Source organism: Loxodonta africana, chromosome 7 (genome assembly GCF_030014295.1).
Source record: "Loxodonta africana isolate mLoxAfr1 chromosome 7, mLoxAfr1.hap2, whole genome shotgun sequence".
In the NCBI taxonomy this organism is placed as follows: domain Eukaryota; kingdom Metazoa; phylum Chordata; class Mammalia; order Proboscidea; family Elephantidae; genus Loxodonta; species Loxodonta africana.
Window position 1 is genome coordinate 6,266,073 of NC_087348.1, and position 21,745 is coordinate 6,287,817.

Sequence of the window (21,745 nt, forward strand, 5' to 3'; positions counted from 1 at the left end):
TGGCCGGGTACAGGCATCTGGTCTGAGTGGTGGGAGGGTGCCCCCAGGAGGTGGCTGGGCACAGGGCATTTGGCCTGAGTGGTGGGAGGGTGCCCCCAGGAGGGTGTCCAGGTACGAGCAAAGGCAGCACCGCCCAGGAGCACCATGCCCGACATGGAAGCCAGGCTGAACAACTGTGCTGCCATGGAGCAGAGGAGGCTCCCGGGAAGACAGAGCCCTGGTCCCATGGCCCTGGATGCTGTTGGGGGCCGAGCTTGGCTCAGAAGCCCAGGGGGCAGACACAGCAGTCAGCATCAGTGGGCACAAGGCTGCAGTGAGGAGTCGGAGGTGGGGGACCTCAGAGGGGATAGTCCACAGGAGCCGAGACAGACCCAGGCGTGACAGCGAGGAGGGGAGGGAGGCAGTCAGGGGCAAGCAGGGGCCAGTCACTCAGCAGAAGGTGCCCCCCGCCCCAGCGCTGGGCCTTCCCCGCGGCCTCCTGGGACCAGTGGCACCTCTGCAGCAGGTGGCCCCTCTAACACCCTCAGCCCCGCTCTTCCCCTGGGCTCGGCTGGCGCTCCAGTTTTCTGATTCTAAAAGTCCAATTTGAAACCTTCATTCTGGTTGGTAGGAAAGCCAGAAGCAAAACAGCGATGCTTTCTTCCTTCTCCCAGTCATCTGTTAACAAGAACTCCCCAGCCGGCAGGCCGGCAGCCCCTGCCCCTGCTCGGAGCATCACGGAGGCTGTCTGACGCCCTGAGAATGTGGAGCAAACCTTCGCTCGTCAGCCATTCAATAAAGTGACACCTTGGGCAAAAGGAAGAAGGTTCCTTTCAGACACGTTAACAAGTATACCGTGGATGATGCATATGTTTTTATTTTAAATAATTTATATCCCTTTGAAACAAATAACAACCTGAGACTAAGATAATGCCTCCCCTGAGTTTTTCTTCAGCAAAAGCTGGCAGAGAGCAAGGAGGACATCTCTGCCCGCCTCTGGGTTTGCAGGTGTCACCAGCGCGGACTCTGGAGGCTTTCCCGGGCCGCTTACCTAGGGCAGCCACATCCAGGCTTCCCCATGCCGCGTCCCGAGCAGAGGGTGGGCATGTGCAGGCACAGAGCCAGGGACCCTTGGGGACCAGGGAGAACGTTGCTGAGGCACCCAAGACCCTCCAGACTCTGAGCAGGCGGGGGGGGCAGGCTGTCTGCAGCACTGTAGGACATCCAGGAAGGAGTCCCAGCAGCACCAGGAAGACAGACAGACTGATGCAAGATGGCCTTGGACTGTGAAGGAGAAGTGCTGAAACGTTCTCATGACACACCTGCATGCCCGCTAACAAGCCTGGGCTCCTTGTTACCTTTAGGTGCCTGACCCTAGTGGGCTGTGACAGTGGGTGTCACTCTCACAGGCTTCAGGCCAAGGCAGATCTCCAAGGTGGTGGAACCTTCCAGGCGCCCCTGGGAGAGCTTTGAGGATCCAGAGGCTGGGGTTTCTCTTTTGACTGGTGGTGGAGAAGGCACTGGGTACCAGGGCAAGAATTGGTGTCGGGGGCACACACTTCCCGGTCTGCCCCACATCGAGCAGAGACGGTCAAGGGTCAATGGCTCTATTTTCCTCTGAAGGTATTTTCCCCCTTTTGTCATGTCAGTAGAGCTTACTACTGGGGTCCAAAAGCCCAGCAGTCCCCCCACAGGACACCTCCCCCTCAAGGCCCAGTGAGCAGAGATGAGGCTGTACAGTGTAACCTATTGGGGGCAGCCCCTCACCCCTACCCACACTGCAGACAGACACCCTGGGGGCCGCATGGAGCCCGTCTGTCACTTCTCCTTGTCTTTCCTTTTGCTCTTCCTCTGGCTAGTCAGGGCATCCAGCTTGGTGTCCAGCCGCCTCTGCAGCTGTGCCCTCCTGGCGGGGTCCAGGGTCCTGTCCTTGGTCCCGCTGCCTGCGTAGAGCACACCCTCTCGGCTGATCCTCTGCCGGGCATGGGCACGTGCCCGCTCTCCACAGCCATGGACCTGAGAACACAACGGTCAGCACGTCAGGAATGGTGCGCGGGTGGGGGGACAAGACCTTTCCGCTCTGCCCGTCACAGAGCTCAGACCTGGGGGGCCCAGTGTGACTCTCCCTGCAGCAACCCATCACCCTCCACCCCAGTTCGGTCTCCCCAGTGTGCAGAATGGGAACAGCAGCACCAAGGGTCCTTCCCAGACGTGACTGCTGCAGACACAGGTCCCTACGCCCGTCTTCTGCACTCTGCATGGTCTCCCACCACCCCCCATGCAGATCTGGTCAAGCCCACTCCCGTGCCTTCCCAGGCACCATGCTGCCACCCTGAGCGGGAAGTCCACAAGTGCCCAGCGGCCAGTAGTGCTGCCTCTGCACCTTGTAATCTCACACACACCCCACATCAGCCACCCTCTCCAGGGCCAGGGCTATTCGCCTGATGTCACACAAGGGCTGGGCACGCAGCAGGTGCTCAAACGTGTGCTGGTGAATGTCCACGTGGGGCAAGTAGCCTCTGTTTCCCAATGTGCTTCAATTAAACGCTAACATGACTCTTCCCTCTTTAAAAGGAAGGGAAAAGAGAAAAACAGAAGAAAACGCACATCCGGTGCTCTGTGGGCCCATCTGTACTCCTAGAACAGCCCGGGGCCAAACTGACCTCCTGTCTCGTCCACTGGAGCCTGCCTGCTTGCGGGGCCCCAGTTCACACCTGCATGCCGTCCCCACCACACGAGGGGTGCTGCCTTCGGAGCACTGGCGGGGCCCTAGTTCACACCTGCGTGCTGTCCCCACCACACGAGGGGTGCTGCCTTCAGAACTCCTGGCTGGGCCCCAGTTCACACCTGTGTCTGTCCCCACCACACGGAGGGGTGCTGCCCTGGAAGCTGCTGGTGGGGCCCCCGTTCACACCTGACAGGACCTGCCTGCCCAGCTTGGCACAGTGTGCCCCACACCTGGAGCCCCCCACACTGGTGCCCACCCATGTCCCCATCATCTCCCTCCCATCCTCAGTGAAGCCTGTGCCCACCTGCCACCTCTGTCCCCTGGGGCTACCACCCCACCCTGCAGCCACGGGGCCCTGCCTACCCACCAGGCTGTTCCACAAACACAGGCGGGCTGTGTCATCTTTCCCGTGTGGTCCAGGGCTCCATGTCCACTATCCCAGCTGCCCTGCACAGCACCTGGGTGACGGAGATCAGACTCCGCAGCCCCACTTGATGGGGGCGGGGAGGAAGGGAGGCTCCGAGGGTGGAATCCCTGACACCAAACACCACATGCCTCTGTACAGCCTCTCCTGCTCCTGCCCGCCTGAAAGCCACTCCCCCCCCACAGTGCTCCTCAGCAACCAGACAGCTGCTCCTCCTCCCCGCAGTGCTCCTCGGCAACCAGACAGCTGCTCCCTCTCCCACAGTGCTGCTCAGCAACCAGACAGCTGCTCCTCCCCCCGCAGTGCTCCTCGGCAACCAGACGGCTGCTCCTCCCCCCCGCAGTGCTCCTCGGCAACCAGACGGCTGCTCCTCCCCCCCCGCAATGCTCCTCGGCAACCAGACGGCTGCTCCTCCTCCCCGCAGTGCTCCTCGGCAACCAGACGGCTGCTCCTCCCCCCACAGTGCTCCTCGGCAACCAGACGGCTGCTCCTCCCCCCGCAGTGCTCCTCGGCAATCAGACGGCTGCTCCTCCCCCCACAGTGCTCCTCGGCAATCAGACGGCTGCTCCTCCCCCCACAGTGCTCCTCGGCAATCAGACGGCTGCTCCTCCCCCCACAGTGCTCCTCGGCAACCAGACGGCTGCTCCTCCCCCCACAGTGCTCCTCGGCAACCAGACGGCTGCTCCTCCCCCCCGCAATGCTCCTCGGCAACCAGACGGCTGCTCCTCCCCCCCGCAGTGCTCCTCGGCAACCAGACGGCTGCTCCTCCCCCCCACAATGCTCCTCGGCAACCAGACGGCTGCTCCTCCCCCCCCACAGTGCTCCTCGGCAACCAGGCGGTTGCTCCCTCTCCCACAATGCTCCTCGGCAACCAGACGGCTACTCCTCCCCCCCACAGTGCTCCTCGGCAACCAGACGGCTGCTCCTCCCCCCCACAATGCTCCTCGGCAACCAGACGGCTGCTCCCTCTCCCACAGCGCTCTTTGGCAACCAGACGGCTGCTTCTCCACCCTATAAGCAGCACACAGGATGGCCAAAAGGAGCCTCTCCTGTGGGGCACCAAGGTGCATGGTGTGAGGTCCAGATCTCACAGTCTAGAGGTGGGGGTGCAGCTCCTACAGGAAGAACAGCTTGGAGGCTTGGCCCCCTGCCCTGGCCTCCTAGCAGGGACCACTGGCCAGCAGGCGCTCACCCAGCTCTGGGAGCCACTGTCCATACCTCACACCTGACCCGGTTTAAGCTCTGGACACAGATCTTTCTCACACCAGACACTCCACCAACGGGCGTTGTGTGGAGGGCCAGGGGAACGGACAGAGAGGAAGCCTCTCACCAGGGAGGGCCCTTTCTAGGTTCAGGGGCGGGCAGGGCTGGGCAAAGCACCGTGGACAAACGGCCACCAGCCTGGATCTGGGGGGAACGCCACCCCAGGAAGTGACTTGAGCCCAGCAGGACTGCTGTCTCCCCAGGCCTCAGAAGACATGTCTGAGGAGCGGCCTCTCCCACCGCCTCGAGGACAGCCCATCCCCCCCCAAGCCGACAGCCCCCGGCAGCTGGCTGGTACCTCGGGCAGGTGGTGGCTGAGGCAGTACCGGCGGCTGCAGTGCGGACAGAGCTGGCCCAGGGTCACGACACTGGCCGAGCACTTGGCAAAGCCACAGGTGTTGTCAGCCCTAATGGCAGCAGAAACCAGGGCGTCGAAGTCCTCCTCCACGGGTAAGGCTCTGGCGGTGTGCCCTACGGGAAGAACAGAGTCAGTCCCCAGGCCCACGGAGACGAGCACCCGATGAAGGCCCCGCCGCCAGGCGCAGCAGGCGACACTCGGCCTGCCACGCTGACCCCGGCCTGAGGCAGCCCCGCCACACGGTAAAAAGTAAGGGGTGAGACGGCAAACAGAGGAGGTGGCGCCTTCGTTCTTTTTGAGGACGGCAGGTGGGTTGCAAACGTGGCAAACCCTGTGGTCAGGGGCACGCACACTGAGGCCTCGTTAGCGGGCCAACTTACCTTTTCCTTCTTTCCTCTTTTTCTTCTCTGACAGCCTCCGCGTCCCCACGCCCGCCTGCCCCTTCGTGGCCAGCTGCTCCCACCGGCCCGCCTCCCTCTGCAGCCGTTCCAGGTGCAGTGCCTTCAGGTCCAGCGGGTCCCCGCCGCGGCCGCCGCTACTGCTCAGCTCACTGCGGGGGTGCTCGGCCTGTGTGGGGCTGGGGGGATGCTTGGCACGTACAGGAAGGGGGGGATGCTCAGCCGGCAGGGGGCTAGAGGGACGCTCAGCCTGAGTGGGGGTGGGGGGAGGCTCAGCCTGCAGAGGGCTAGGGGAGCGCTTGGCCTGCGGGGGGCTGGAGGGCAGCAAGGCGGGGCCGGTACTCTTGCTCACAGTCACACGCCGCCCCCTGCCCTCCCCAGAGCTGCTGTGCCTCAGCCCCATCTCCTCAGCGATCTGATGGACCCGCATCCTGTCATGGGCATTCAAGGAAGCAGGAAACTCCAGCCTTGTCTCCTCGCTCGCCACAAACGCCGTGATCATAGCCCTGAAGTGGTCCTCGTTGTCTCTTCCCTCCACTGGCTCCAGACCACCCCCATTTAGGCTGGGCTGAGAAGGGGCTTCAGAGCCCGAAGGCTTAGCATCCAGCTTCTTCTGGTCCAGTCTGGCAGCTCTGGCGGCCTGGCCTCCCGTCTGCTGCCCACTGCACGGAGGCCTCTTCATCTCCGGGGCCGAGCCCTGGGCCTTCACGCCTGCCGGGCCCTGGGCGCTCTCATGGGAGTAGTTCTCGGGCACGATGTCATCGAGGTACTCAAAAGCCGTGCGCACTTCCCCGTGCTCCGTGAAGTAGCCCACCAAGGTCTTCAGAAACGCGTGGTTGGTGACGGTGCGCGAGTCACAGACAATTGCCACGTGGCGGCGCGCGCGGGTGACAGCCACGTTGATGCGCCGGTCCTCAGCAAGAAAGCCAACTTCACCTGCAACGGAGCCACAGGTGAGCTGAAGAGCAGGTCCCAGACCAAGCAGTGGTGGTCAGGCTCTGCAAGCCCTGGCCAACAACAGTCCTGAAGGGCATCACACTCTCACCGCTGGCCCACACCTGGCCTCTGCCACCACCCGCTCTCCCGCCTTGGCCACCGCACAGCCTACAGGACAGCTGTGATGACACCGTACCCTCACACATTCTACCAGCTCACCGCTGCCAGTTGAGAACAGCTCCATGCTATCTGATTTGGGTCTTGGTAGCCACCATGCTGTTCCTAACTCCCACCTAAATGTGAATCCTCCCCCCAAGCCCAGACTCAGGAGACAGCCTGGGGGTGTGGCTGCAGCTGACGCGTGAGAAAAAGCGCAGGGTGCTCCAGAACTTAGTTCCCTTTCCTGCCCATCACCCTGCCTCCCTTCTACTGAAAGCTCTCCACAAGGCCCGTGAGCTAAACGTCACGTGGGCAGTTTTCGTACTGAACCGCAGCGGCACAGAAACCACCCCTAGAAGGGGAGCAGCTCTCTGGGCTAGGCAGTCCCACCGCTCTTGTTGGCATTGTGGCCCTTCCCGGCCAGCCCCAAGTTACCAGCCCACCTCCCGTCTCATTCCACCACACCGACCTCCTCCCCGGTGCACATTCTGCCTCTCCACCTCTGCACTCTGCCCCGATCTGGCGCACCGGGCTTGTGCCGCTTCCACTATGACGCACCACTCAGACGCTGTCTTCCCGGGACGCAGGTCCCGCCCTGCCCCAGCAGGCGGATTCTCTGGGCGGGCTTCCACCAGGACATGCATCCCGCCTCACTGCCTCACTTGATTCCACATGGATCATGTCTGCCTGATGCAAGCTTGTCAAGGACAGACCCTGTGCTCCACCACCAAGGTCCCAGCAGCCGGCCTGGCACCCACAGGAAGCCACTCTGCATTGCGAATTGTTGTTGCAAGTTGCCATCAAGCTGATTCCAACTCATGGCGACCCCCTGTGTGCCAGAGTAGAACTGCTCAATAGGGCTTTCAAGGCTGTGACCTTTCGGAAGCAGATTGCCAGGTCTGTCTTCCAAGGTGCCTCTGGGTGGGTTCAAACCACCAACATTTTGCCTAGTAGTTGAGTGCTTACCCATGTGCTCCACTCAGACACTCCTCGCCCTCTGAACAAGTAAACGCATTTCTGCACTGTCCTGGTGGGACTCTGGGGAGGCCACGAACCTTTCCTGTTGGACCTGACGAAGGACAGTATCACAGCCTCCTTCTCTCGCCCCTGGAAGCCGTCGACCGACTTCATTTCCAGCTCGGGGTACCTGTGGGCAAGGCTCTGCCGGAGCAGGTCCACCTGAAACACCAAGCAAGGCAGGACATGGCTTTGCCACACACCCTGCCCCCTGCTTCAACCGCCACGGCCAGGGGAACCCTGTGGGAGCCACCCTGGAAACACGGCTGCAGTGACTACCCTGCTCAGAGGCCCCAGGTTAACACAGACAGATGACACGTGAACGGGTACAACATGACCCCATCACGGGAACCTGGCTGTTCCTTCTGACTCCAGATGTTGCAGGGCTGAGCACACCCTCCATGTGATGCAGCAGGAAGGGGCCAGCGGTTCCCACAGGCCCGACGGGAAGGGGGCGTGTCTGTTCTACCAAACTGGGCGGGCTTCCTTCCTGAGCTCACGGGTGCTGGGAGGGGAACCAGGAGAGAGGCGAGAGGAGGCGGCAGGGAGCAACACCTGTTGCTCTGCTTGTCCACGGCCTCCCCTGCTTCTCCAGGTGGTCGTTCCTGTCTGCTCCCACTGAGTCGGCCCCCGACTCATGGTAACCCCGTGCACAACGGGACTGGCCCACTGTGGTGCACAGGGTTTTCACTGGCTAGCTTTCAGATCTCCAGGCCTTCCTTTCCAGTCCACTTAGGACGCTCCGCTGAAACTTGCTCAGCATCACAGCACCACGTAAGCCCTGCTGGCAGATGGGCGGTTGGTGCACATGAGGTACGCTGGCCGGGAACTGAACCCGGGTCTCCACATGGAAGGTGAGAGTTCTACCACTGAGCCACTGCTGCTCCGGTTCTCTAGCTCACACCTGACTTTTCTTTGGGAGGCCTCCTGCTCCCCCCAGTGACTGTGGGGTTCCGCTGGAGCTGAGCCAAGTCGACCCCGGCTGGCCACAGCGATGTATCAGCTCAGAGGCGGGCCACGGCTGAACCGACCCCACCCCGGCCACAGCGATCTATCAGCTCAGGGTGGGGGTACGGCCGAGCCGATCCCACCTGGCCACAGCAATCGGCTCAGAGGCAGGGGCATACCAGGCTGTGAGGGTCAGGGCTGAGGCACCTGGGGAAACGCTGCCAACATGGCAGGCCCACCACTAAGGGGGTACCTATGGTTGCCAGGCCCCTGGGAAAGCTGCTGGAAATGAAACCAACACACGGGAACCAGGCTGAGAGAGAGGGAGCTGCAGGGGAGACAGACAGACGGACAGACCCGATGGGCCTGGCTGGCACCACTTGAGCCCTGGCTGCAGCTGTGCTGATCTCCCTGGACCCTGAGGTCATGAGGGCCCACAAAGCCTTCCCTTTAGCTACTGCAGGTTGAGTCCCAACTGACAGAGACGAAGGACAAAGGGCTCTCCGCACCTGGAGGTTGTACGGCGTGATGACAGCGATGTCACGGGCCGGGACGCCGGCATCCACCAGAGCTTGGACGTGCAGGCTGACAAGGCGGACCTCACCTGGAGGACAACAAACAACAGGCTTTCCAGCAAAGAGATGCTTTCAGCTGACACCCATCACCAGTCCGCACTTGTTGGGGGCAATGTCCTGCTATGGAGATGAGCTGACTTTACCCCTTGTCTAAGGGAGCTTCCGGGAAATCCTGGTGGCACAGTGCTTAAAAGCTCAGCTGCTAACCAAAAGGTCAACAGTTCAAATCCACCAGAAGCTCCTTGGTAACCCACTGGGGAAGTTCTACTCTGTCCTATAGGGTTGCTATGAGTCAAAACAGACTCAATGGCAACAGGTTCGACTTGGTTTTGGTGCTAGAGAAGAGCTCAGGGCTGGCCCTTCCCAAGGGCGCCCACCTGGGTTCCCTCTCGACTGCTCCTCCTCCTCGTCCAGTTCAAAGAGCCCGCAGCCGGCAGTGTCGATGAGCAGCAGGGGCACGGCCGTCTCCTCCGTGGGGGCCACTCCTGGGAGGTCCCTGGCAGAGGGGTCCCAGCGAGTGAGTTCACGGCGATATAACGGGCTGAAGTCCCCAGGACAAGCCCACACACCCTTCACCTCCTGTGGCACCGAGTCTCCTCGGAGGGACACCTCGGGGGGACACCTCGGAGGGACCCGGAGACACCGCCCCGAAAGCTCGGTGCTATCAGAGAACACCAGGGATGGAGAAGCACCCAGACTAGCCCCCCCAACTGCAGGGCCTCTCCCGCTGAGACAATGAGTCTCACAGTGAACCTCTGATGCTGAAATCTTTAGGGAACATGTTTTACTTCAGCTTGTTGCTTATAAACAGGTCACAGACACGGGTCAGTCCGTGCAGGACGGGGCGGGAGGCTGGGGCGGGCCGAGCACATCACTCACCTCAGGAGGTGCTGGGCCACAGAGGGGTGTGCGGTGAGCTGCCCGCCGTACAGGGCCTCGGAGGCCCACTGCGAGATGGCGTCATGCATGCGGTACTGCACCGTCAGCAGGCGCACTGCACGCTCACCGTGCTGCTCCGCCAGGCGCTCCATCAGGCTGAGCGACAGCCCCGCCAGCCCGGCCCTGCACCCAGGGAGGAACGGGGAGAGAGCCTGAGCAGGGGGCCACGGCAGGGCCCCGGAGCCAGACGGGAAGAGGAGAGGAATGGGGAAGACCTGCCAGCATGGCCCTGCAACCAGGGAGGATCGGGGAGAGGGCCTGAGTGATGGGAGTAGTCTTCCATGACTCTTTCTAGGAGATACCTGGCCTAGACACCCCTCCACCCCGCCAGTCACTCTTGCACATCACTCTTCCTGGCCCTCAGGTTCAGTTGTGACTTCTAGACACATACAGTGAGGTAGAGAACTGCTTAAAAGAGCAACAGAATTAAGAAGACAAGGAGAAAACGAGGCGGGACTGTCTTTCTGGGCATGGACTCTGGAGCTGGCACTTGCTCAAGAAGAACCCCCCTGCCAGGCCCTGTTCCCAGGCTGCATGTAACTGATGTGCTAGGTGGGAAGACAAGCAAGTGAAGAGATAAATAAGCTGCATTGCCTGGCTGTGACGGGTGCTAAGAATAAATAAACGAGCTATAGCAGGGGCTTGATGCTGACGGGGATGCTGCTCAGGCAGGGCTGTGATGGGAGACTACGCTGGGTTACACCTGAGCAGAGAACCAAATGAGGGAGGACGCAACCCACCCACTACCTGGGGAAGGAGTGGCCCAGGCAGAGGGGGTCGATGCGGCCCAGTGGTGGGAAACGAGGTGAGAGGGCCCAGTCCGCAAAGCGGCACAGCCTCCACCCAGGACAGAGTCTGAGCTGGGTCACGATGCTCAGGAATACTGCACCTCCACGGTGGGCAGGCCTCAGCTCGCCACGTTTACTACGACAGACGAGCCTACAGAAGCCTACATCAAGCCTGTTGGGCTCATTCACCCGTTGCTGTTGAGTCGACTGACTCGTGGCGACCCCACGCAGATGGAGTAGACTGCTCCACAGGGTTTTCAAGGCTGTGACCTTTCGGAAGCAGATCTCCAGGCCTGTCTTCTCAGATGCCTTGGAGTGGGTTTGAACCACCCACCTTCTGGCTGGCAGTCAAGTGCTTAACTGTTTACACCAGCCAGGGACCCGCTGGACTCTTCGGGAGAGATTTAACTTAAATCAACGATTCCTGACTGAACGCTGGTAACGTGAGAGTCACTGTGCAGGTTCTGCTGACTGTGGTACAACCCCGCCCTCAGAGAGCAGAGTCTAAGTGAAGATGAGCCGTCTCAAGGAATCAAGGCACTGCAGTGGGCAGGAGGGGCTTCAGGAAATGAGTGAAGAAGGCACAGCCTCAGCCTCCTGGTGAGCCCAGGGTGACCCCGGACCATGAAGGCTGTGCAGAGCATGGAGGGGAGGGGCAGAGAAAGGCGCTTCAGGCAGAGGGGCCCTACTTGTGCGAGATGACGGTGGGAGGCAGCTGTTTGTGATCCCCAGCCAGGATGCACTTCCTGGCCTTCAGCAAAGGAATCCAGCAGCTTGCTTCCAGGGCCTGGGCACACTCATCGATGACGACCACGTCAAAGTAGCTCTCGGGCAGCAATTTTAAAGGGCCATCAGAAGAAGCACCTGGTCAAAATAGGAACCCAAAGTCTTTACAGGTGGCCGTGGCTTCTAACACCACTAAATGTCAATGTTCCAAACGCCCCCATTAAAAGGCAGAGACTGTCAAACCGGATAAAAAAGCAACACCCAACTATGTGCTATCTACAGAAAATTCACTGTACATGCGAAGACACAATAGGTTATAGGTCAAAGGATGGGAAAAGATATGCCGTGCTAACGCCAGCTGAAAGAAAGCTGGAGCGGTTATTTTAATAACGGACAAAATAGGCTCAAGAAAAAAATTACCAGGGATAAAGGTCATTTCATAATGATAAACTGGCCAATTAATCAAGAGAACATAGCTCAAACGTTCACGCTCCTAATAAGAGAGCTTCGAAAGACATGAGAAAAACCAACAGAACTACAATGAGACGCTGAAGGGTGCGTGTTCACATTCACGGATTTCCACAGCCCCTCTCAGTAAGTGATAGAGCAGGCGGACAGAAAATCAGCAAACATTCATAGGCCTGAACACCACCATCAGACATCTTGACCTGACAGATATTTATATAAAATATAGTAGATAATTTACTGTGCCTAATTTAAATTTTTTAATTTAAATAGATCACCACTCGTCTGTCAGTTTGTCCTCCTATGGTTGCTTGTGTGTTGCTGTGATGCTGGAGGCTATGGCACTGGTATTTCAAATACTAGCAGTGTCACCCATGGTGGACGGGCTCCAGCAGAGCTTCTAGACTAAGACAGACTAGGAAGAAGGGTCTGGCAGTCTACTTCTGAAAAACCTGGCCAGTGAAAACCTTACAAATAGCAACGGAATACTGTCTGATACAGTGCCAGAAGATGAGCCCCTCAGGTTGGAAAACACTCAAAACAGACTGGTAAGAGCTGCCTCTTCAAAGCAGAGTCGACCTTAATGGCATAGATGGAATCAAGCTTTCGGGACCTTCATTTGCTGACGTGGCACCACTCAAGATGAGAAGGGACAGCTGCAAGCATCCATTAATAATCGGAACCTGGAATGTACAAAGTATGAATCTAAAATTCGAAGTTGTCAGAAATTAAGTGGAATGCTTAAAGATTGATAGCCTAGGCATTAGTGAGTGGAAATGGACTGGTATTTGCCAATTTGAAATGGACAATCGTATGGTCAACCATTCTGGGAAGGACAAATTGAAGAGAAATTCATCATTAAAAGGAACCTTTCAAGATCTATCCTAAAGAAAGAGGCCCCGGATAAGTAAAGCATTACTGAAAAAGAAGAACAAAGTAGGAGGCCCCACACTACCTGATTTTAAAACCTATTATGCCACCAAGGTAGTCAAAACAGCCTGGTACTGGTACAACAACAGATACATAGACCAACGGAACAGAATTGAGAATCCAGATGTAAATCCATCCACATGTGAGTAGCTGATATTTGACAAAGGCCCAAAGTCTGTTAAATGGGGAAAAGACAGTCTGTTTAACAAATGGTGCTGGAATAACTGGATACCCATCTGCAAAAAAACGAATCAAAACCCATACCTCCCACCATGAACAAAAACTAACTCAAAATGGACCAGACCTTAATATAAAATCTAAACCGATAAAGATCATGGAAGAAAAAATAAGGACGATGCTAGGAGCCCTAATACATGGTATAAACAGTGTACAAAACATTACTAACAATGCACAAATGCCAGAAGAGAAACGAGATAACCAGGAGCTCCCAAAAATCGAACACCTGTGCTCATCCAAAGACTTCACCTAAGGAGTAAAAAAATTACCTACAGACTAGGAAAAAGTTTTTAGCTAGGACATCTCCGATCAGCATCTGATCTCTAAAATCTACACGATACTGCAAAACCTTAAAAAAAGACAACTAACCCAATTAAAAAATGAGCTAAGGATAGAAACAGGCACTTCACTAAAGAAGACATTCAGGTAGCTAACAGATACATGAGGAAATGCTCACCATCATTAGCCATTAGAGAAATGCAAATCAAAACTACGCTGAGATACCATCTCACTCCAACAAGGCTGGCATTAATCCAAAAAACAAAATAATAAATGTTGGAGAGGCTGTAGAGAGACTGGAACACTTATACACTGTTGGTGAGAATGTTAAATGGTACAAGCACTTTGGAAATCGATCTGACGTTTCCTTAAAAAGCTAGAAACAGAACTACCATACGATCCAGCAATCCCACTCGTTGGAATATATCCTAGAGAAATAAGAGCCTTTACATGAACAGATATATGCATACCTGTGTTCACTGCAGCACTGTTTACAATAGCAAAAAGATGGGAGCAACCAAAGTGCCCATGAACGGATGAATGGATAAATAAATTATGGTATATTCACACAATGGAATACTGTGCATCAATGAAGAACAGTGAGGAATCTGTGAAACATAACATGGACGAATCTGGAAGGCATTATGCTGAGTGAAATCAGTCAGTTGCAAAAGGACACATATTTTATGAAACCACTATTATAAGAACTCAAGAAACAGTTTAAACACAGAAGAAAATATTCTTTGATGGTTATGAGGGTGGGGAGGGAGGGAGGGAGAGGAGTATTCACTAATTAGATAGTAGACAAGAACTATTTTAGGTGAAGGAAAGACAACCCACAATACAGGAGAGGTCAGCACAACTGGACTAAACCAAAAGCTAAGAAGTTTCCTGAATAAACTGAATGCTTCGAAGGCCAGCGTAGCAGGGACAGGGGTCTGGGGACCATGGTTTCAAGGGACATCTAGGTCATCTGGCATAATAAAGTCTATTAAGAAAACATTCTGCATCCCACTTCGGTGAGCAGTATATGGGGTCTTAAACGCCAGCAAGCAGCCATCTAAGATGTATCAACAGGTCTCAAGCCACCTGAAGCAAAGGAGAATGAAAGACTCCAAAGACAATGGGTAATTATGAGCCCAAGAGACAGAAAGGGCCACATAAATCAGAGACTACATCACCCTGAGACAAGAAGAACCACCACACGGTGCCCGGCTACAACCGATGACCGCCCTGACAGGGAACACAACAGAGAATCCCTGATGGAGCAGGTGAGCAGTGGGATACAGACCTCAAATTCTCGTAAAAAGACAAGACTTAATGAGACTGGAAGGGCCCCGGAGGTCGTGGTCCCCAGACCTTCTGTTAGCCCAAGACAAGAACCATTCCCAAAGCCAACTCTTCAGACAGGGATTGGACTGGACTATAAAATAGAAAATGATACTGGTGAGGAGTGAGCTTCTTGGCTCAAGTAGACACATGAGACTGTGTGGGCAGCTCCTGTCTGGAGGGGAGGTAAGAAGGCGATGGAGGACAGGAGTTGGCTGAATGGATATGGGGAATACAGAGTGGAGAGAAGGAGTGTGCTGTCTCAGTGGGGGGAGAGCAACTAGGAGTACACAGCAAGGTGTATATAAATTTTTGTATGAGAGACTGACTTGATTTGTAAACTTTCACTTAAAGCATAATAAAAAAAAAACTTAAAAAAAAGATCTATCCTGAAGTACAATGCTGTTAGTGACAGGATAATATCCTATCGCCTACAAGGAAGACCAGTTAATACAGCTATTACTCAAACTTATACACCTACCACTAAGGCCAAAGATGAAGAAATGGAAGATTCTTACCAACTTCTGCAGCCTGAAATTGATCAAACATGCAATCAAGATGCATTGCTGATGAGTGGCGATTGGAACCCAAGAAGCTGGAAACAAGGTCGGATCAGTACTTGGAAAATACTGCCTTGGTGATAGCAACAACACCGAGGATCACATGGTAGAATTTTGAAAACTAACGATCTATTCATTGAAAACACTTATTAATTGCTAATACCTTTTTTTTTTTTTGACAATATGAGCGACTACTACACATTTGGACCTCGCCAGATGGAAAACAAAGGAATCAAATCGACTACATCTGTGGAAAGAGACGATGGAGAAGCTCAACATCATCAGTCAGAACAAGGCCAGGGGCCGACTGTGGAACTGACACCAATTGTTCATATGCGAGCTCAAGCTCAAGCTGAAGAAAACTGGAACAAGTCCACAAGAGCCAAAGTCCAATCTTGAGTATACCCCACCCGAATTCAGAGACCACCTCAAGAACAGATGTGATGCACTGAACACCAGTAACCGAAGACCAGACGAGCTGTGGAAAGACATCAAGGACATCATCCATGAAGAAAGCAAGAGGCCTTTAAAAAGACAAGAAAGAAAGAAAAGATCAAAATGGATGTCAGAAAAGACTTTGAAACTTGCTCTTGAACGTCGAGTAGCTAAACCAAAAGGAAGAAATGATGAAGTAAAAGAGCTGAACAGAGGATTTCAAAGGGCGGCTAGAGAAGACAAAGTAAAGTATTATAACGAAATATGCAAAGACCTACAGTTAGAACACCAAAAGGGAAGACCACACTCAGCAATTCTCGAGCTGAAAGAACTGAAAAAAAGTTCAAGCCTTGAGCTGCATATTGAAGGAATCCACAGGCAAAATACTGAACGACGCAGGAAACATCAAAAGATGGAAGGAATACACTGAGTCACTGTACCAAAAAGAACTGGTCGACGTTCAACCATTCCAGGAGGTAGTATATGATCAAGAACCGATGGTATTGAAGGAAAAAGTCCAAGCTGCACTGAAGACATTGGCAAAAAACAAGGCTCCAGGAATTGACAGAATGCCAACTGAGATATTTCAACAAATGGGTGCAGCACTGGAAGTGCTCGTTTGTCTATGTCAAGAAATTCGGAAGATAGCTACTTGGCGGAAGAGATCAATAGTTGTGCCCATTCCAAAGAAAGGTGATCCAACAGAATGCAGATATTATCGAACAATATCATTAATATCACACACAAGTAAAATTCTGCTAAAGATCATTCAAAAGCGGTTGCAGCAGTACATCGACAGGGAACTGCCAGAAACTCAAGCCAGATTCACAAGAGGATGTGGAACGAGGGATATCGTTCCTGATGTCCAATGGATCTTGGTTGAAAGCAGAGAATACCAGAAAGATATCTGCCTATGTTTTACTGACGACGCAAAGATATTTGTGTAAACCAAATCCGTTGCTGTCAAGCCGATTCTGACTCCTAGCGACCCTACAGGACAGAGTAGAGCTGCCCCATAGGGTTTCCATGGAGCTGCTGGTGAATTCAAACTGCCCATGTTTTGGTTAGTAGCTGAGCTCTTAACCACTGTGCCATCAGGGCTCCATTCGACTGTGTAGATCATAACAAATTATGGGAAGTATTGCAAAGAATGGGAATTCCAGAACACTTAATTATGCTCACGAGGAGCCTGTACACAGGCAGTCGGTCAAACAGAATAAGAGAATACTGCATGGTTTAAAGTCAGGAAAGGTATGTGTCAGGGTCACATCCTTCCATCATACTTATACAATCTGTATGCTGAACAAATAATCCAAGAAGCTGGACTACATGAAGAACGGGGCATCAGGATTGGAGGAAGACTCATTAACAACTTGAGAGATGCAGATAACACAACCTTGCATGCCGAAAGTGAAGAAGACTTGAAGCACTCACTGATGAAGATCAAAGATTACAGCCTTCAGTGTGGATTACACCTCAACATAAACAAAAATCCTCACAATTGGACCAATAACTAACATTATCATAAACAGAGAAAATACTGAAGTTGTCAAGGATTTCATTTTACTTGGATCCAAAGTCGACGCCCACAGAAGCAGCAGTCAAGACATCAAATGACGTGTCGCAACGGGCAAATCTGCTGCAAAAGACCTCTTTCAAGTGCTGAAGAGCAAAGATGTCACTTTGAGGACTAAGGTGCCACTGATTCAAGCCTGTTATTTTCACTCGCCTCATACGCATGTGAAAACTGGACAGTGAATAAGGAAGGCTGAAGAACTGATGGCTTGCAGGTATATTGAATATATGATGGACTGCTAGAAGAACAAATAAATCTGTCTTGGAAGAAGTCCAGCCAGAATGCTCCTTAGAAACACGGATGGCGAGATTTCGTCTTAGGTACTTTGGACGTGTTATCAGAAGGGACTGGTTCCTTGAGAAGGACATCATGCTTGGTAAAGTAGAGGGTCAGTGAAAAACAGGAAGACCTTCAATGAGATGGACTGGCACGGCGGCTGCAACGATGGGCTCAAACATAGCAATGATTGTAAGGATGGTGCAGGACCAGGCAGCGTTTCAGTCTGTTGTATATGGGTTGCTATGAGTCAGAAGCAACTGGACGGCACCTGACAACAACAAAATTTAAAGAAAAGCAAATCCTGAGAAGCACTGATTTAAACATGAACAAACAGTGGACACGGACATTTACCAAGACACTCCACATTCTAGTCCCTAATGAAGTCTCAATTCAGTTTGAAATGACTCAAGTCATATAATGTATGTCCTCTAACTACAGTGAGATTAAATTAGAAATCAACAAGAAAGATCTAAAAAATCCCCAAATGTCTGGAAAGTAAATAACACAGTTCTAAATAACCACAGCTCAAAGAAAGAATCAAGATGGGAGTTAGAAAGGATTTTGAAATGAATGAAAATACAAATCAAAAAACGTGGGATGCCACAAAAGTAGGACTCAAGGGGACAGTGACAACACAAATGTGTCAGAAAAGAAAGGTCTCAGCTCAATGACCTCAGCTTCCACCTTAAGAAGCTAAGAAAAAGAGAAGCAAGTTAAACCCAAGGAAGCAAAAAAACGAACTAATAAAGATCAACGCAGAATCAATGAAACTGAAAACAGAAAATGAACAAAGAAAAGCAATGAAACCAGAAGCTGCTTCTTGGAGAAGATCTATAAAATCCATACACGTCTAGCGAAAACAATCAGGAAAAACAACAAGGACGCACAAATGACTGACACCAGCAACGGGAGAGGCAACACCATTAGAGTGTCTACAAAGTAAAGGAATGAGGAACCATTATGAAAAACTTTACACCCATAAACTGACAACAAAGGTAAAACGGGCAAATTCTTTGAAGGATACAAGCTCATTCAAGGAGAAAGAACTTGACGACCAGATTGGAAACACAGAGAATGCGGACGTGTTGTGAAAACAATAACAAATGCGCTGAACACTATGTATAAAAAAACTAAACTCAGCTGCCAGTGAGTCAACTCCTATGAGTTAGAACAGTATGTACGGAAATTGTATAATGCGAACCAAATTTGCTGTGTAAACTTTGACCAAATGCACAATAAAATATCATTTTAAAAAAAGAAGAGAGAGCCTGAATATTCCTGCATCTACAAGGAAACGGAGTATGTAGTTAAAACCCCTCCTGTGAGGAGTGCCGCGGGGGACAGAGGGCTGCAGCTGCAGATCATACCCGACGTTTAAGGAAGAGATAATACCATTGGTACCCAAACTCTTCCAGAAACTGAAGGGGGGGTACACTTCCCAACTGGCTCTCTGAGGCCCGACAGGACGGATGCAGACAACCGCTCACCGGTGTTGGTTGCGAGGACCACGTGGGCCGAGGTGAGGCTTTGGAGCATGGCTGCTTCTTCCCTCTCCTTCAGTTCTTTCCTTAACTGCTTCAGCTCATTTCGAAAATTACCCTTCTCTCTCTTATCCTGGGTCTTTTTGTTTTTCACCTACAAAGAGAAGCAAAGAAAATAGGAAATTTTGACACACTCCACACTTACTTAGCTCTTTTTCGTTTATGATGGCTTTTCTTTATAATCAGTTGGTCCAGCTCAGCAGGCTCCTTAAAAAGCACTGAAATGTCAAAAACTTTTCTTGAAGGGGCAACAGAATCACACAAGTGACAAAGCCCCTGACATCTTCACTTGCCTTATAACCCAAAACCCAAACCAAATCTGAGGCTGTCAATTCTGCCTCATGGCGACCCCGCACGTGCCGAGTAGAACTGTGCTTCATAGGGTTTTTAAGGCTATGACCTTTTGGAAATAGAAGGACAAGCCTTTTTTCTGAGACACCTCTGGTTGGTTGGAACCACCAACCTTTTGGTTAGTAGTCAAGTACTTAACCATTTGCTTGGTTAGTAGTCAAGTCCTAATCTACTAGCACCACCCAGGGAGCCCTCACTTGCCTTTTAGGGAAGGTCAAAAGGGACCAAGTCCTCGAAGAAGACGGTACATTTAACTAGACTCCTAAGAGTCCAGAAAGTGGACCTCAGCCCAGCCCTGCACAGACAGTCACTTTACATGCTCTTGGAGCAGAAGTGAGGAAGACCCTTGATGAGATGGACTGACAGAGTGACTGCAACAATGGACTCAAACACAGCAATAACAGTGAGGATGGAGCAGGACCGGGCAGCATTTCATTCTGTTGTACACGGGGTTGCTATGAGTCAGAACCAACCCGACGACACCTAACAACAACAACAACAACAACAACGCCCATCTCACTTCCTTTAACACCTCAGAAAGACATGTAGCCCTCTCCTCATCTGTGACAGCTACTCTGAAGACAGGTTTGGCAGGGGTAACAGGACACAACTGACCGTATGTGACAGCACACACTTTCTCCTGCCTAATTTGCAGAGGAGAAAACTCTGAAAAGCCCGGATTTAAACAGAAGCAAGACAATGAAATGACCCAAGTCTGAGACACAGCCAGTCACCCGACAGCATGTTCCCACCCGCCTTCAGCTGAGAGAGACGTGTGTGTCCTGTTCCCCACCTCCAGAGCGTGTGAACCGTCCCTGCTGTGGCACCAGAGCAGCCTTTCTGCTTGAGGACTCAGGGAAGGCCACCGGCTCCCAGCACCCTGCCCTGCCATTACTTGTCCAAGGCTGGGACATCAAGGCGGGCTCCTGAGAGGCAGGGAGGCTGCTGATGGGGACTCGGGACAGGACAAGTAATTAGGGAAACTGGGGAACGTGTAAACCAGAGAAGGCAAGAGCTTTAAAGGACTGGGCTTGCCTTCGAGAAAAACTGCATCGCAAATGGAAACCCCACTACCTGGCTCCCAGGTTACAGGTGCTCTCTATCACAATGATGACGTAAAGACAGACAAAAAAAGCTCCCCAAGAATACATATACTTTGAACGTCTATTTCAGGCTTTGTTTTTCTTCATGCAATTACCTAGACAATGTGTGCAGTTACGGGTGGGCATTTAGAAACATGTCTTCTTTACAATGATCCCTCATCCACAGACGAACTTACCGCAAGGGCAGCTAGGTTCCTGCAGAACCCTGAGTTTAGTTCTCTGTCAAAACGGGCAGTTCCCAGAATTTCACATTCTCATGGAATCCAGACAATCTAGAGCTGTGGAGGCTGGATGAACCCCCGAAACAATTGCCCGGAGATACTTTTTAAACCTTAAGCCAAAAATATCCGCTCAAGTCTTCTTAAAACCAGATAGTTTCGCTTCACTAGTAAAGAACGTCTGCTGTGAGCACTGTGCTCTTTTAAGATCTGTCTACACAGAATCGAACTGACAAGAGCAACTCGAAAGGTTAGACGGGAACCTTAGGGGGCAGCAAGTTTACATTGATAGGGGAGGAACATCTCAAAAAAGGAGGGTGAGAATGGTTGCACAACTAGAAGAATGTAATCAATGTCACTGAATTGTACATGTAGACACTATTCAATTGGTGTATGTTTTGCTGTGTATACTTTCAACAACAACAAAAATAAATTATAAAAAAAATAATAACATTTTATGATTAGCACGAAAAAAAAAAAAAAATGAGAGTCCCAGTTGTTGAAATTACTAAATGAACAGATGGAGGCAGGAGCAAACAAAGAGGACTTCAAACAGACACAGCACACTCCTTAAAGAGACTAGAAATCAACTGGGCGCTGGCGAAGAGATACCTACAAAGACCTGGTCGATTTCCTTCCTGATGTCTGCGACGATCTGGGCGCTGTCACTCCGCGCCAAGACCGCGTCCAGGGAGTGCTGCTGAATGGACTCCAGCAGGCGGGCTGGGTGTCCCAGGCGCAGAACCCTCTGCTCACAGTGGGCCAGGCGCTCCACCAGGTTGTCCACTGCGATGTTCGAGGGAGCACAGCACAAGACCTAGGAAAAGAAACGCAAAGTTCAAACCAGGGTCTGCTCATTTGTAACTTTATATATGCACCTACACGTATACAAGGAGCCCTGGTGGCGCAATGGTTAAAGTGCTTGGCTGCTAACCGAAAGGTCCGTGGAAGAAAGATGTGGCAGTCTGCTTCAATAAAGATTACAGCCTTGGAAACCCTATGGGGCAGTTCTCTTCTGTCCTATAGGGTCACTACGAGTCAGAATCGACAATAACAGATTTAGTTAGTCATACATACATGAATATCTATATACACATTGTCATGGATTGAATTATGTTCCCCAAAAAATGTGTGTATCAACTTGGTTAGGCCTTGATTCCCAGTATTGTGTAGTTGTCCTCCACTTTGTGATTGTAATTTTATG

The 21,745-nt window shown here is 52.5% G+C and overlaps 1 protein-coding gene across 1 annotated transcript in view; it reads right to left on the reverse strand.

The window, feature by feature from the left end:
• Positions 1–575: 575 nt before the first annotated feature.
• IGHMBP2 (immunoglobulin mu DNA binding protein 2) overlaps positions 576–21,745 on the reverse strand; it is a 40,707-nt gene continuing 19,537 nt past the window's right edge. The window contains exons 6-15 of the mRNA XM_064287628.1: positions 21,158–21,358; positions 18,816–18,963; positions 11,202–11,376; positions 9,665–9,847; positions 9,163–9,281; positions 8,720–8,814; positions 7,301–7,424; positions 5,133–6,086; positions 4,693–4,865; positions 576–1,995 (exon numbers count right to left, since the gene is read on the reverse strand). Coding sequence (XP_064143698.1) covers positions 1,798–1,995; positions 4,693–4,865; positions 5,133–6,086; positions 7,301–7,424; positions 8,720–8,814; positions 9,163–9,281; positions 9,665–9,847; positions 11,202–11,376; positions 18,816–18,963; positions 21,158–21,358 — 2,370 coding nt within the window. The 3' untranslated portion in view covers positions 576–1,797. The remainder of the gene's footprint in view (positions 1,996–4,692; positions 4,866–5,132; positions 6,087–7,300; positions 7,425–8,719; positions 8,815–9,162; positions 9,282–9,664; positions 9,848–11,201; positions 11,377–18,815; positions 18,964–21,157; positions 21,359–21,745) is intronic.